The sequence below is a fragment of the Gossypium hirsutum genome, chromosome D04 (genome assembly GCF_007990345.1).
Source record: "Gossypium hirsutum isolate 1008001.06 chromosome D04, Gossypium_hirsutum_v2.1, whole genome shotgun sequence".
Lineage (NCBI taxonomy): Eukaryota > Viridiplantae > Streptophyta > Magnoliopsida > Malvales > Malvaceae > Gossypium > Gossypium hirsutum.
Window position 1 is genome coordinate 3,430,443 of NC_053440.1, and position 16,474 is coordinate 3,446,916.

Consider the following 16,474-nt stretch of genomic DNA (forward strand, 5'->3'; position numbering starts at 1 on the left):
TACTCTGCTGTAACCTCAGAGAGATAAGATCCTTTATTTTAACCCACTCCACTGTAACTTCAGGGAGATAGGATAGTGTCTTCGATCTGCTCCGCTGTAATCTCGGGGAGATAAGATCTCTGGCTTCAATCTGCTCCACTGTAACTTCAGGGGGACAAGATCTGTAATTTCCAATCTATTCCACTACAGGTCAGGGATATAGGACTTGTGGTTTGAATCCGCTTCCTTACACTTGAAGATAAGATTTGCTGTCTTTGATCTGCTCCGCTACGGCTTAGGGAGACAAAATCTGTAACCTTTAACCAGCTCCAATGCAACCGATGGAGGCAAGGCTTTGTTTTTGATCTGCTTCGCTGTTAATGCAGGAAGGCAAGATCTGCTTCTTTAACTAGCTCCACTGCAATCGATGGATGCAAGGCTTTGTTTTCGATCTGCTTCGCTGTTAATGTAGGAAGGCAAGATCTGCTTCTTTAACCAGCTCCACTACAACCGAGAGAGGCAAGGTTTGTGTCTTCGACCTGCTTCATTGTCAATGCAGGAAGGCAAGATATTTTGTCTTCAACCAGCTCTATCACAACCGAAAGAGGCAAGGTTTGTGTCTTCGATCTGCTTCGCTGTCAATGCAGAAAGGCAAGATCCTTTGTCTTCAACCAGCTCTATCACAACCGAAAGAGGCAAGGTTTGTGTCTTCGATCTGCTTCGCTATCAATGCAGAAAGGCAAGATCTTTTGTCTTCAACCAGCTCCATCACAACCGAGAGAGGCAAGGTTTGTGTCTTCGACCTGCTTCGCTGTCAATGCAGGAAGGCAAGATCTTTTGTCTTCAACCAGCTCCATCATAACCGAGAGAGGCAAGGTTTGTGTCTTCGACCTGCTTCGCTGTCAATGCAGGAAGGCAAGATCTTTTGTCTTCAACCAGCTCCATCACAACCGAGAGAGGCAAGGTTTGTGTCTTCAACCTGCTTCGCTGTCAATGCAGGAAGGCAAGATCTTTTGTCTTCAACCAGCTCCATCATAACCGAGAGAGGCAAGGTTTGTGTCTTCGACCTGCTTCGCTGTCAATGCAGGAAGGCAAGATCTTTTGTCTTCAACCAGCTCCATCATAACCGAGAGAGGCAAGGTTTGTGTCTTCGACCTGCTTCGCTGTCAATGCAGGAAGGCAAAATCTGCAACTTCATTAATCTGTTCTCTGGGGAACATGGCATGTATGTTCTATTTTATGAACCTAATTATGCCTAGTGATTAGGATGACATGATCAAATGCTCCTAACTAGATGCGTATGAATGACATTTGAATGAATGCAAAATGTCATGAAAATGACTCCTTAATGCTTAAGTTATCATCACGCAAAAGCTTATTAAGGTTATATCACTGACATGCTACAACGCTTTCTTGCTCAGCTGGCATATCCAAAGAAACACTTAATTTGATTGCCCCCCACTGTGAACGTCAAAGTTCAATCTATTGGGACGTAAAAATGTACCATCATTCTCCCACTGTGACCCAAGGGTAGAAAGATATGACTTTTCTCAATCTTCTCCTATCGCAATTCGAGGTTACAGAATGTGAAGTTTTTTGGTTTTTACCCCATTCCCCAGGTGTCATACCAAATGTTCATGCACAATTGCAAAATTTTCTTCTCCGAGAAAACCTTTTCTTACCACTCGGTGATCATTGCTTGTTTGTTCATTGAAGCTTTGTCACCAACACGGCATCTTGTCATTTTGTTCAGTCAATGTTTGGACAACAAAATCCGAAGGGATAGCCTTAACTTAGACTCTTCCTTCTTAGATATTTCACCCTTTAAACTTGATGTTTTCTAAACAATTGTCCTGTTTCAGGTTCCTATATTATTTAGAAACTTCTAGAGTAATATGCAAAACTTTCATTGTGAAAGTATCATCATTCCAATGCAACATACTTGCAAAAAAGAATATAACAATGGATGAAATAGAATTGATTTGAGAGCAAGCTCGAAATGAATGAATTATCAAGGGTAATAAAAGAGGAATTGATTGGAACACGTATCTTGAAAAAGAATGAAGTATTCCAAGAACAACAACAAATTCAATATATAAATAGTATGAAGGTTAGGTGCCCCAGATATCGCAGCTTGAACTTCTCTGTACAAACTTTCTGAAGACTTTCCTGAGTTTGACATGTGTTTAGGAGATCTATAGGACTTTGTCGATGCCCCAAGATGTCGCCCTACTCTTTCAGGTATAGCAGGATCACCACATGCCCCAATCTGATCACTTCATGCCCCATTCTGATCAATATTTGAGCCGCCCCTTTCGGGTTTTCAACTCAAATCCCCTTTGGCCTAAGGTGCCCTTTGCGGGTTTTCCCCTTAGCCTCTCCATTTTTACTCTTTTCATTTTCCATTTTCATTCTTCATTTTTTTTTTTGAACTTCATTGTCTTACAATACTGTGACAAACTATGATGTCTGATTTTGAACCGATTACAGCCCTCAACTATCATGTTGTCATTCCAGTTCAATACATTTCCCCATACCATCGTCCTGGAATTCTATATTGGCATATGATGACATTGACGCATACTGTAGCCTTTATCCATTTGATGATCTCAATAGCGAAGCAATGCCCATTAGAAGTCTTCGATAATGGTGATGTCCATGCCCCATTGTGCTCAAAATTTGAGTCGTCCTTTTTCAGTTTTCAACTCAAAACCACTTTTGGTCACAAAGCGCCCTTTTTGGCTTTTCGCCTTGGCCTCCTCTTTTCTTTTCTTTGCTTTTCATATTTTTATTTTGACTTTGATTGATTTCTCTTTTCTTTTTATTTTTTATTTTTGATTTTGATTTTGTTTTTTTCTTTTCCTTTTCCCTTATTTTTTTGAATCGGATCTAAACTCTTGGGATTAGACAAGTCCTTGTTATCCCCTTCAAAGGATCTTCTCTGATATCGAATTTCCTTTATAGAGCCTTTTAGGGCAACACTACAACTGGAAACTTTTGATCTTCTTCTTCCATCGGGATAAAATCCAGCAACATCTTGAAGGAATAGAAACTCGACTTCAAACGGGCAAAGCTATGCTGAATTGACGAGAACGGTATTGCCCTGGCAAAGAATTGCATCGTTCGCACTGTAAATTTCTGACATCGTGCTGTTGTGCAGGTTTTATTATAAGAATCGAGGCATACCCTGGTATGATCATACAAAGACATCTTTGAATTTTTCGTCTCTGTAGGCAGGTCAATTCTAGTCTTCATCAAGCTCACAATTTCTAATGATTCACTGAGAGGTAGGATCTGTTTATCCTTTTGTTCTACCATCCTCAACAAGTTTGGAGATAAGCTACGATCTGTGTCATCTTCAAAGTCGTGAGATCCCTCTAAACACATATCTCACTCAAAAGGAGGTTCTAAGTCTGTAGCAGTGTCATTCATGTCGTTGATATCCAGGGACCTATTGTAGGTACAAAATAATATATAAAGAATGTATGAATTTAAGAATAATTATCTGCACAGTATGATTATGAATGAAAGAATGATTTGGATGGAAGAATAAAAGAATAATCAATGAAAAATATTAGTTCAAAAGATCGCCGAGATGCATTCCATTAAAATAATGACGTTCAGACATAAGCCTTTTTCACAAAAGACTTCTTGTTGCTCTAGGCTGAAAGCAACAAGTGTGTTTTGAATATTACTCTGAGTAAGCTCTAAATACTACAAAGGTTTCTTTAGAACACTCCCAGGTTTATAAGGGCGAACATCTAATAAGATCCCTTCTTCAGTTGCTTGTGCATTGCATTCACTCCACTCGTCAATTATGATTGGGTAATGGATTTTCCGCAGTGGAGGAATCATCAAATTTAACGATGCCCATACTGATAAGCCTTTCAACCAGTTTCTTAAAGGCAATGCAGTTTTCTATGGAATGCCCCGTATTTCTCGCATGATACTCGCATTGTGCATTCGCATCGTGCCATTTGGGGTACGGAGGCTGTGGAGGTTTCGTGTAGAGAGGGGCGACAATACGTGCGTTGAATAAGCTTTGATACAACTCCTTATATGACATCAGAATTGGCGTGAATTGAAGGTTCTCAGTGCCTTGCTTCACATACGATTCTTGTCTAGATGAACCTTGCTGACTAGTAATCACCTTTCTTGGCTGTGTAATCAATTTGTTGTAGGTGTTCACATTGCTCACATCATTTTCCTTCTTCTTTAAGTCTGACCTTCTATTATTCTCCCCAGCATCAATCTTTCCACTTCTCACGGCACTTTCAATCATTTCACCGCTCATGACTATGTCTAAAAAACTCATCGAAGCACTTCCCAACATGTGAGTGATGAACGGGGCCTTCAATGTGTGGATGAAGAGCATCGTCATTTCTTTCTCTAGGAGTGGCGGCTGAACTTGAATAGCGACCTCCCTCCACCTTTGTGCGTATTGCCTAAAACTTTCATTAGGCTTTTTCTCCATATTTTGAAGGGTAATTCTGTCAAGGACCATATCAGCTACATGACTGTATTGTTTCATAAAGGCTTGTGCTAAATCCCTCCAAGAACTAATCTGGATACGCGTCAATTGATTGTACCACTTAGACGCTGCCCCTGTGAGGCTATCTTGAAAGCAGTGTATGAGCAGTTGGTCGTTGTTGACGTATCCAGCCATACGCCTACAGAACATAGTAATATGAGCTTCTGGGCAGCTGGTCCCATTATATTTCTCGAATTCCGGCATCTTAAATTTGTAAGGAAGTACCAAATCCGGAACTAAACTCAGATCTTTCGCATCTATTCCAAGATAGCTGTCGATACTTTCTATCGCCCTAAACTTCTCTTCAATCCATTTCCATTTCTCCTCAAACTGCTTCGGTAACTCCTCCTTCATCTTGTCTTTATCCGCTACTTCATCGAAGTCCGGGACAACCAGATTATCGTCAGGATTAGAACCAGATCTGACCTGAAGGTTCTTCGGTATTGAAGCGTCACCTTGAAAGTGCTGAGGTCTAATCGAAACAGAAGATCTTCGTGGATGTGGTTCAATCTGAATTTGCGCTTGCGGTGGCGTGTATCCTGGAGAAAAAAGTGGCTCATCATTGTTTCCTTCTTCATCGCAAACCACAGGATTTTTCCCTTTATCCACTCCCTTGGTTATTAATTGCGTCAATTTAGTCATTAGTTCATCCTGAGACTCCTTCATCTTTTGTGCCATGTCTTTCTGGATCTTTTCCATATGTTCTTTCATTTGCACTTGTAACTGGTCTTGCATCTCTTTTTGCGTTTGCTCCAGTTTCTCTAATCTTTGATCCATTTCTTTGGCTTTGCGACGAGTACCGTAAGGATGTTTGGTTGATTGGTTTTCCAGATTAGCTGAAATAATTTTACATAATTAGGGTCACTTCGTGAAAGTCTAATGCATATGATGCGATGTAATGCAAATGCATGAAATGAATGCCTAAAGAGACGTTGATTCTGATTCAATTACATTTAGGAAACTTTTCTAGAAAGCAAATTCCCTTACATAAAACGGATACATGTACGACCTCACCCTCATATTCCAAGAAACAACATCGATTTTTTTCTTCATCCGCATGTTTGGGGTAATCTCACCAATAGATGACATTGCTAGCTCATTTTCTTGATCCTGGTTGCGATCCATCATCTGCCCATCTTCATAAGGCTCGTCAGCTTGTTGAAGGCTTTTGGACAATCGTCTCGAATCCCCAGGCCACCAAGCAAGGTCACGAACTCTTCCATCGCCATTCTTGTGTTTCTCAGAATATGTTTGGGAAGTCGTATTGTTTTCCACTTTATCAAGGAATTCGTATTCCATGACAAGCTTTCTAATTTAGTAATTGGATTGGAATCCATATCTCTTTCCTAAAATGCAATGCAATCATAATCAAAACAAAACAAGATCGGTTAGTAAAAAACAGAAGCAAACAAGGAAAACAAAAAGTACCTAATCGGGTAGATACTAGGGGTTTGGAGTGGCTCTACCTAGGTTAAGTTCCTAAGTCTACTATATGAGGGTTGGTTCTAAAGTAAGGGTACCCGAACCAGCAGATTCCTCGATCCTCACCCATTATAGGCTCATACGGACTGAGTTCAGTTCAGGGGAATACATTTCCCTATGGCCATGCGGAGATGATAATCTCACGAAGACATAGGTACGGATGTATCCCGAAAGCGATTCACTATCCCATGCGGAGGTGAAAACCTCACGAAGGCGTAGCTTCTCACTCCCACTTAAAAAGGGTGTGACCAACGGTCATGCAATGCAATGTGCAAAAATAAATCTGAACTTAAACACAGCAATTATGAATCATAATGACGAAGATCATAATAAAGATAAAAATACAATGAAAGGATCGTATATTTAAACTAAGTTTTTGATTTTTGACAAAAAGACAAAAAGTAATCAACTCATGGCTTGACTCTCGTGTTTTATCCCCAGCGGAGTCGCCATAGCTGTTGACACCATTTTTTGGATGAAAAACGGGGTTGACTTGGGTTTTGAAAAAAGAAACGGGAGTCGCCACCAATCCTCCTTTTTTTTTATGAGGTGCGATTGGATTACCTCGAAGAGGGGTTGTTTTTAATAAACGGTTTGATTTTATTAAAACAACAAGTTTGGTCCACGAAGTTCAGAAAAACGGGTTCGGGAGTCGGTTACGCACGAGGAAGGATTAGCACCCTCGATACGCCCAAAATTGGTACCTAGTTGATTACTTAATGTCTTAATGTCAAAAATTGAGAACCTTGAAGAATTTTTTAAAAAATACGATCCTTGTATTAAAACGTTGAAAATTTTCAGGAAAAAGGGGATATTTCACGTTATTCGAGAAAGAGAATCACATCCAGTAAGTTAGGACACAATGTCTCAAATTCCCGATACGCGGATGAAAAATGCTTATTTAAAAGATATTTTATTATCTTGGTTTTAGAAATAAATCAGGCCCAGTAAGTTAGGGCACGATCTTTTCTTAATTGCCGAGATCGTTTAAAACTTTCGTTTGAAGTGATTCGCATATTTAAATTTGTCGAGAATATCAAAATCCCGTAAGTTAAGGTATGATTTTTCAAATATTGAAATACGAGAAAAAGAAAATGAGTTTTGATATATTGAATAAAGTAAAATATGATATTGCAAAAAATGCGAAAATAAATTATATTGGATACGCATAACAAAATAATAATAAATACAATGATGTAATAATATGGGCGATAATAACGAAAATAAGACAAATAAAGGGGCAAATTAATAGCATACAAAATAACAACGCATATAAAATTAAAACATCCCATAAAAATAAAATGTTGATGAAAATGTAAATAAAGAAATAAATAAAGAAATGAACAAGGTTTAAAAGGTAAAAGATATATATATGTATATGTGTAAAATATGTGAAAAATATGTAAGTATGTATATATACATAGATATGAATAAAAAAAATATATGTGTATATGTATAAAATTATGAAATATGAAAAAATCTTATGTACATATACATATTTTAAGATTATTATAAAGTATAAAATACATGTGCGTATGTATATTATGAAAAAGTGACAAATTTAAAGGACGACCCATAATAAATTTTGAATAATAATAATACATGGTAAATTTATACAATATTAATGATAGATTTAAAATGATAATATATTATAATATTAGAATAGTATTAATAACAAACTAAAAATATATTAAAAGTTAGATTAAAATATATATATCTAAAAACAACAGAAAATGAATTTTAAAGAGAATAAATAAAAAAATCAAGTGCACTAAATTAAATAGGCATGGATTAAATCGTATTTAATTAAAAGCATGAAAATAAAACAGAATTAGGACTAAAAGAGGAGCGCGAGACTAACATGGGGATCAAAGCGGGAAATATCCCGATCCACAAAACGCTGCACTTCGAGGGACTCCGATGCAATCGGAACAAAACCTCAGGGCGAAATTAGAAATAGGAGAAATTTGCTAAAAAAGGACTAATTCACAAAATGGGCGAAACGCGTAAGGATCCGCAGCGCAAATAGCCCACTCACACAAAAACACGCGGACCCTGGGTTGCGGGTCGGGTCGACGCGCGGGTTAGAAGGGGAAACCGGCGCCGTTTTGAAACCGTATAAAAACTAAAATTTTCAGAAAAAGTTTTCATTTCCCCTTTTTTTTCCAAAAAAAAACCTTCATTCTCTCTCAACCCCTCTCCTCAGTCCGGCCTCGGCTCCGACGCACCTCCGTCGTATGGCCACCGCGAGCAGCGGCCGGAGGTACAAAATCAAGCCTTTCCAGTCCCTTTTTGAAGCCAGTAGCCTCTAGAACACCGATTCAAGGCTGAACCTCGTGAAAGGTGGTTGCGAGCCCCAGAATCGGAGGGAAACCATTCGGCTTCTCCTCCGGCGCGGCGCAGGTAAGGATTCTCCTTGTCTTTTTCTTTTTGTTTTTGTATATGTTCTTATATATATATGATTGAAAAAAACGAAAGAAAGAAAAAAAAGAGACGAACCAGGAAACAAGAAGAAAAGAAAAGAAGAACAACTTTTCTTAATTTTTGAGATTTTTTTGTATATTCCTCAATAGTTTTTTTTATTTCTGAAAGTGTTTTTTGAAGAAGGGAAAACCGCCCCCTTTTACCCTCGTTTTTGAATCAGTTTTTTGAACCAAAATAATACCCCCTCCCTTGCTTGTTGCTGTTGTTCTCTTTATTATTTGCAGGTGAAGCAGGTGGGTAGAGACGTGATGGAGGCATGGAAGGGACGGTGGCAGGTGCGCCATTTGCGCTGACGGCGGCCGAAGTCAGAAGACCCTAGGTGCGGCGCACCTAGGGTTTGTTTTTGCTGTTCATTTTTCTGATTTTGTTGGGCTAGGGTTGTTAGGTTATTTGGGTGTTGGGTCTGTTGGGTTTTAGGTTTGTTGTAATGGGTAAATTTGGGTAGATTGGGCTGAAATGGGTTAGGTCAAAATGGGCCTGTAATGTCATTTGGGCTTGTAATGGGTAGTGGGCCACCGTGTAAATGGGCCTGCAACAGTCTGTTCTGGGGAGGTAAGTTATGTATAAGGCTACTTTACTTTTAACGCTATTATGTTAAGAATTTTGTTTACCTATTAACACATGGATACATTTTGAAGGGAAGAAGAGCACAGTACATGGTATTATGTAACTAGGAAGGACTCCTTTTGGGCTGGGTGATTGACCATCAAGCCAAAAGCCCTATGGTTAGTGCACTTGTGTATTTGGGGTTCCCATGCTAGTTGTAATGTTCGTTTGGTACAATTGTTGGGCTATACATTTTAGGAAACCTATCCATCCCTGATAAAGTAGGATTCAATTTCAGTTCTTAAGCCACCAAAGAATTTAGGGACTAAGCTCACTGGCACCCTCCCATCTAGGTTAATATTGATGAGGGCTAATTAGAAACCATCAACTAGTCTTGATTGGATTTTGTGGTTCAGATATTGTAACATTTGTAATGTTTCTACACTGTTTTAACTTCCATCTTTTGCTTGATTTCATGACAGGGCATGTAGCATGTTAGGCATTACAAAGTGCTATTTTTTCTCTCTCATAAGGAAACACCTGCATATAAGAATTCATAGATGCTCTCTAGTCATATTGAATGGGAGAGAGAAAGGAAAACCTAACATTGTAATAGGGAGGGGTAGAGAGAATAATGTAAGGAATGTAGCCTAGATTTGAAACACTTGATTTCAAATTTATGCTGTTATTAAAGTAGTATTCATGGTGAGTTTTTTTTTTTTTAAAGTGAGGTATTTTATTTTAAACTGTTCATAACTGTGGCAGAGCAGGTGGATAGACCTAGGTGTGGCTCTCGGGAAACTGAAAAGTTTCCCCTTTTCTCCGGCGCAACCTCTCAGCCCCACTCGAAGCGATAACAAATATTTAGTTCCCTGCGCATGCAAATTGGTATTTAGTTCAAAACTCGTCCCAATTTCTCCACTTATTAGCGTTGCCTGGAAGCGGTTTTTTTTTCTTTGTAGAATAAAGGAGTTTTTTTTTAATTTGACGGAAAAAAAAAACTATGACTATGAGTGCTGCAGACAAGGTAAATCTGTTTGTTTCATTGGAAATTTTGTTTACAGCACTAATTTTCCCGAGAAAATTTTTCTATGAGCAGTTTTTTTTCCTCCTTTGGAGATGTAGTGTCGTGTTAATTGTTTGCAATTTTTTATTTTAGTTTTTCCTTATTCAGAAGCTGCTGAATTTGAGATTATTTATTTTAAAGCTAGTGATTTGAAAGAGTTTTTTTTTTTAATTTAAAATTACAGCCATGGAATTGAAAATTTCAGCTATTCGCATGACTTGGTAAACTGAAGCTTTATTGGGTTTCTCTATGGCGATTTTAGATCTTTTTTGTTGGTGGGTTCAATTCAGATTTGGTGTTAAATTTATTTTGTTCTTAAATTTTAGTGGATATATTGCTTGTATCTTATATTTCAAAGATTGTAAGTCAAAATTCCAAATTTTTTTTTTGTGGTCATTTTTAAAGAATTGGCTCGTCATGTTGAGGATTTGATTGATAGACTTGTGCCCTTGTGTTTCAAGTACTCTTAATGATTACTTGCAATGCATTGTTGTAAGAATAAATGTAAATATTAACCAGCTAAATTCCTCTGATTCAATTTATACTAAAAAATTGGTATTTAGTTCCCTGCGCATGAGCTAACTTTTAGAAAATAATGTTTAATGAAAACTCCGGAGGCGAGCCCAAGAAAAAGGGTCATCGAGTCAATCCAGCCCATGTAAAAACACATGCAAATAAATTGGCCCGTGAATAAGAAAGAATCTGTTACGTTTTGGGGACAAGCGCGCAAAACTTAAAATTCATGAGAATAAGAAATGAAGCAAGAACAAGAAGAAATTAAGAATATTTCTTCTTTAAAAAGGGGTCGACAGTTAACAAAAGGGGAGACTAAAGCAAAGGTTTTTTCTCAGAGAATGTAAGGAATCATCTCCCATTACTCTTGTTCGTTTTCTTTCTTTATCCTTTTTTGAATGATTATCCACATGGTTGCCGAGAAAATATATTATACTGCGTGATGACAGTATTTTGATTATACTAATATTCTTTCTCTAATGTTCTCTTAAAATTCATGAGAAGAAGAAATAGAGCAAGAACAAGAAGTCAAGAACATTTCTTCTTTAAAAAGGGGTCAACAGTTAGCAAGAGGGGAGACTAAAGCAAAAGTTTTTTCTTTGGAAAGGTAAGGAATCATCTCCCCTTGCTCTTGTTCGTTTTCTTTCTTTTTTGAATGATTATCCGCATGGTTGCCGAGAAAATATATTATACTAGGTGATGACAGTATTTCGATTATACTAATGTTCTTTTTCTTGAATTCTCAGAATATTGGTAGGCATTCTCATTGATTGAATTATTATGGAGTCAGTTCCAAACCAAGACAATACCAGTGAGTTCGGTAACATAGATATGATCTTTGAAGAGTTGTGTTGACGTTTGATTTTGAAGATTTTGAGGCCTGGAGCAGTTGGCTCAACTCTCCAGTCGTCACTCACGGTCACGGATACCAGGTTCACCCTTAAAATTTTGAGACCCTGAACAACATTTTCCAAAACCATCCACAATTTGCCGAGAACTTTTAACTGAAGCATCCAGAGTTTTAGAACAACTTTCTAAATGCAGTTGCTAACATTCATCAGAAACTAGAAAGTGATCTCTCTGAGCTTGGAGTAACTGAGATAGAAGATATGCTGTTAAAGATGATATTAGAGCATATTTTTTCACGACTGTTTGCCAATTTTTCCTTCATCCACGAGAGTTCTAGACCAGTGAACTCTGCATCTCTCACCTTTAACAGCATATCATCTATCTCAGTTACTTCAAACTCAGAGAGATCACTTTCTAGTTTCTGATGAATGTTAACAACTGCATTTAGAAAGTTGTTCCGAAACTCTGGATGCTTCAGTTGAAAGTTCTCGGCAAATTGTGGATAGTTTTGGAAAATGTTGTTCAGGACCTCAAAATTTTAAAGGTGAACCTGGTAACCGTGACCGTGAGTGACGACTGAAGAGTTGAGCCAAGTGCTGCAGGCCTCAAAATCTTCAAAATCAACCGTCAACACAACTCTTCAAAGATCATACCTGTCACCGAACTCACTAGTATTGTCTTGGTTTGAAATTAACTCCATAATGATTCAATCAATGGGAATGTCTACCAATACTTTGAGAATTCAAGAAAAAGATCATTAGTATAATCGTAATACTGTCATCACCCAGTATAATACATTTTCTCGGCAACCATGCAATAATCATTTAAAAAAGAAATAAAACGAACAAGAGCAAGGGGAGAAGATTCTTTACCTTTCTAGAGAAATAACCTTTACTTTAGTCTCCCCTTTTGCTAACTGTCGACCCCTTTTTAAAGAAGAAATGTTCTTGACTTCTTCTTGTTCTTGCTCTGTTTCTTCTTCTCATGAATTTTAAGAGAACATTAGTATAATCGAAATACTATCATCACCTAGTATAGTACATTTTCGCGGCAATCATACAGATAATCATTCAAAAAAGGAAAAAGAAAGAAAGAAAACGAACAAGTGCAAAGGGAGATGATTTGTTACCTTTCCAGAGAAAAAACTTTTGCTTTAGTCTCCCCTTCTGCTAACTGTCGACCCTTTTTTAAAGAAGAAATATTCTTGACTTCTTGTTCTTGCTCTTGTTCTTGCTCTGTTTCTTCACATGAATTTTAAGAGAACATTAGAGAAAGAGCATTAGTATAATCGAAATATTATCATCACCAGTATAATACATTTTATCAGTAACCATGCGGATAATCATTCAAAAAAAGAAAGAACAAGAACAAGGAGAGATGATTCATTACCTTCCCAGAGAAAAAACCTTTGCTTTAGTCTCCCCTTCTGTTAACTGTCGACCCCTTTTTAAACAAGAAATGTTCTCGACTTCTTGTTCTTGTTCTTGCTCTGTTTCTTCTTCTCATGAATTTTAAGTTTTGCACGCCTGTCCCCAAAACATAACAAATTCTTTCTTATTCACAGGCCAACATTCAATCAGATTCCATTCATCTATTGACATACTGCAATAGTGGTCCACTTATTTCTATAGATACAAACATTCATCAAAGCTTCTACTGCTTGCACACTCCTGTAGAGCCTTTGCATTGAGTTCTCTACCAAGTCTCCAAACATAATTCAGACCAACAAGAATCTCGATGATTGCTGCTTCAGTCTTTTCTCGGTTTGCAAAGTAGAGAGTCTGAACCAGAAGCGCATTAGTCCCAGAAACAAAGCTCTGCTGTTCAAAACTCCGCTCAGATTGCCATCTAATCATGTTATGAGCTAGTGGCGCCAACCACTCTAATATCGCAGCCATTGCCTCAGTCCAGTCTTCAGCAAGCTCTGTATCAAAAACTGATGAAGTTAAGCTCTTTGCATATGGTTTTAGCCTTGCCCTCAGTGCAGCTCTCACACTTGCAGGTAACATGTTGTACAGATCATCTCTAGCATCATTACCAATCAAGTGAGGAGATGCTGCTAACTTCTCAATGACAATGATAACATTTGCATAGTGCAGTGCTAAAGCAGAAGCCGCAAGAGTTTCAGGCGGAGCATCCAACAACCTGCACTGAGATCTAAACACCGGCGAAATAGTTTGAACAGCATTTCCTTCAGGAGGATTTAAGATTTCCAGCTTTGATTTCACTAAGAATTCCTGAATGAATAGCATCATCTGGATTTATAGAAACACCCTCCTCCTTTGCTTCAACATTTTGATGCATTGCTGAAGAATCCAAGATGTCCTCTGAAAAAGCTAAGGCATAGTCCGATTCATCTCCAGACGCACCACCAGCACTGAAGTCCTATTTAATAAGAATGGAGAATAACGAAAAAATTAGATACAGGAAATGCAATGCTCAAGCGAAACAAAGAAACAATTCTTTAACCTACCTTTTTATACCTTCGAAGCAATTCTTCCACAGGAATTTCACTCTCCTTTTGCAGTAAGGCAATTTGCATAAGAGCTGCAATGTTTAACGGCATAGAAATAGGACAAGAAACTTCTACAGCCAAAGTGGGGATGCAAACAACTGAAGAAATTTTAACCATAAACTCAGGAAATTGATACATATAAATATATGCCATATTGAGTATCCCATTACCTCATCTATGGGATTGCTAGAATCTGCTTTTGCTAGTTCCTCCTCCTCCAACAGTGTTGTCTCATCATCCTAGCCATTGGAAATTAAAAAATAAAAAGGAAAGAAGGCATGTGAATCAAAGTCTCATCAAACAATAATAAATCATCAAATTTTTATTTTAACCGATTCTGGCCAAAGGGACAATGAGATACACTAATAATTTTCCTGACCCAAAAAAGCTGCCCGAACTTTTCACTTTTGTTTGATTTGACAGAGAAAAAAAAAGGCAGGCAGGCATATAGACACATACATATATCATATTTGACAAAAAAAAAAACAAATACTAAATCAATGAATTTAAACAAGGTAACTTATTCTATCCATTCCGACTTTAACAACTAAATGTTCACCTCTTTAGCAACTTGCCTGCCTCTATTGTTCTGTTCTCTGTTTTACTTTGCTACTCATCTTTATATATTTCAAATGTAGATGACTGATCAACAGAAACTCACTGAGCAACTGAATCCTTCCCTAATACATGTGGAAGGAAAACTAGTGGGATTAACATTGGAAATGCAAAAAAGCGACCAAAAGATGGTAAGGATTGAATTTTGATTTTCACAGAGCAAATTATGACCTGAAAATGCAAGCATGCATTGTCCACTAAGTTCTTTTCTATCATTTTAATGAATGATGCAAAAATGAAGTTCAATATTCAGTTATAACGATACTCTTCCACCAATTAAGTTTTTAACTCCTACTGGCATGTATGTAGAACTTGCCATCCCTTTAATTTCTTTAACGGGCCGTCTATTTTATCTTTTTCAAACTATAGATTGAACCGTAAGAGAGATACTACATGAACACTTAAACTTCAAATAGTTATTTCAGGACTGTCTGATTGATCCCACATTTATGGTAAGATGCCAAACCAAAACAAGAAATATCAGGTAGACACACACAACGCACACACACAAATCCTGAGTACGAGACAGATAATTCGTCTTACCAATCGTTTCTGTACAGCCCAATTTGCCCGGGGCCCAGGCAAACCCAATTTTTATGCCCGGGCCCAATAAGCCCAATAACAAAACAGACCCAAGCCCAAATGTCAAGGTTCAAACTAGGGTTTCAGCTTTTCTGAAACCCTAGCACCGCCCTTGTCACCTCAGCCACCTGCCCTCTGCTCCGCTGCCACCACCGACCTCTGACACCACCCATCGGCCATCAACCCTGTAAAACGGAGAACACAGGCAAGCAGTAAAAAAATTGTAAAATCGGTTATAAATGCCGAATGTAATATCAAAACTGGAGGGGGGATTTTTGTTTTAAAAAAACATGGAGAAATAAAAAGGAAATTTGAGAAGGTGAAATATTTTTTTGGATTCGGTTTATTTCCTTTCGTTTTTTTATTATTCTTTTTACATATAATAAATAAGAAACAAAAAGAAGAAGATAGGGCTTACCTGAACGCCTGCCGTCGCTTCGTCGGAGGCTCCTTCTCCGGTGGCCAAATTGACTGTGGGGGAGCGTAACGGCCTTTTACCCCTTTTTTGGTTATTTTGAGGCCAGATCCGGACTCAGGGGACTGAGATCTAGAAAGTGGATACCTTTTTCTCTCGCCGGCATTCGGCGGCCGGATCAATGGCCATTGGTCGGATCTATGGCCGGATATGGGGAGGGTTGAGAAAAAAAAAAGCTTTTGAAATTTTTTTTGAAAAACAGTGGCAGAAATGAGCAAATTCTTTTATAGGGATATAAAACGGCGTCGTTTTAGGCTCAAACCAAAGATGCCAAAACGGCGCCGTTTAGGCCAGGATCGGACCGACCCGACTCGAACAGCCTAGGATCCGAGTTTGTTTATGGAGGGACAAATATCGCTTTCAGCCCCTCCTCTTTTTGATGTTTTCTCAATCAGGTTTCTTTATATTTTCAAATTTGCCCCTTTAGTTTATTTCCTAGTTCAGTTTGGCCCCCAATGAAACGATGTCGTTTTTAGTGGAAGGTAAAATTGTCTTTTCAGTCCCCCCGTGTTATGCGGGTTTTCATATTGGTCCCCCTCTTTCATTTTATTTTGATTTCGCTCCAAATCTTTGTCTTAGTATCCAAATTAATCCTTTTTTTTGTCATTTTGTTATTTTAATGATTAATTCGGTTTATTTATTTATTCCTTACTATTATATTATTATATGATGCTATTATTTTTGTATTATTATCGTCATATATTTCTATTTTATTTATTTATCAAAGTTTAAATATCTTTTAACCTCCTTCTTCTTCTTCTTCTTCTTATTATTATTATTATTATTATTATTATTATATTGTTTTAAAATTATAATATATTATTACCAATATTATAA

The 16,474-nt window shown here is 37.7% G+C and overlaps 1 protein-coding gene and 1 long non-coding RNA gene across 15 annotated transcripts; one reads left to right on the forward strand and one right to left on the reverse strand.

The window, feature by feature from the left end:
• Positions 1 to 8,154: 8,154 nt before the first annotated feature.
• On the forward strand, positions 8,155 to 10,461 carry LOC121216244 (uncharacterized). 2 transcript variants are annotated; one of them, XR_005912340.1, is made up of 4 exons: positions 8,155 to 8,395; positions 8,701 to 9,028; positions 9,115 to 9,201; positions 9,788 to 10,461. It is a non-coding gene; the product is annotated as an uncharacterized lncRNA (long non-coding RNA). The 2 variants fall into 2 exon arrangements; XR_005912341.1 differs by having other exon boundaries at positions 9,793 to 10,461.
• Positions 10,462 to 10,599: 138 nt separating this feature from the next.
• LOC121216243 (protein PSK SIMULATOR 3) lies at positions 10,600 to 15,843 on the reverse strand. 13 transcript variants are annotated; one of them, XR_005912339.1, is made up of 6 exons: positions 15,581 to 15,837; positions 15,124 to 15,347; positions 14,136 to 14,204; positions 13,924 to 14,063; positions 13,489 to 13,835; positions 10,600 to 13,374 (listed from the first exon to the last, which is right to left on the reverse strand). XR_005912339.1 is itself a non-coding variant. In XM_041091702.1 (5 exons), exon 5 carries the CDS (start codon positions 13,703 to 13,705, stop codon positions 13,076 to 13,078), a length of 630 nt encoding a protein of 209 aa, XP_040947636.1. In that variant the 5' UTR covers positions 13,706 to 13,835; positions 13,924 to 14,063; positions 14,136 to 14,204; positions 15,124 to 15,347; positions 15,581 to 15,843; the 3' UTR covers positions 10,600 to 13,075. The 13 variants fall into 13 exon arrangements, 6 of the variants coding, with proteins under 6 accessions (XP_040947636.1, XP_040947639.1, XP_040947640.1 ...); XR_005912337.1 differs by adding an exon at positions 14,525 to 14,645 and having other exon boundaries at positions 10,600 to 13,835; positions 13,924 to 13,997; XR_005912338.1 differs by adding an exon at positions 14,525 to 14,645 and having other exon boundaries at positions 10,600 to 13,835; positions 13,924 to 14,036.
• Positions 15,844 to 16,474: the final 631 nt, after the last annotated feature.

Excerpts from the sequence above, each read along its gene's own strand:
- LOC121216243 (XM_041091702.1), bottom strand. The coding sequence starts at position 13,705 with ATGATGCTATTCATTCAGGAATTCTTAGTGAAATCAAAGCTGGAAATC.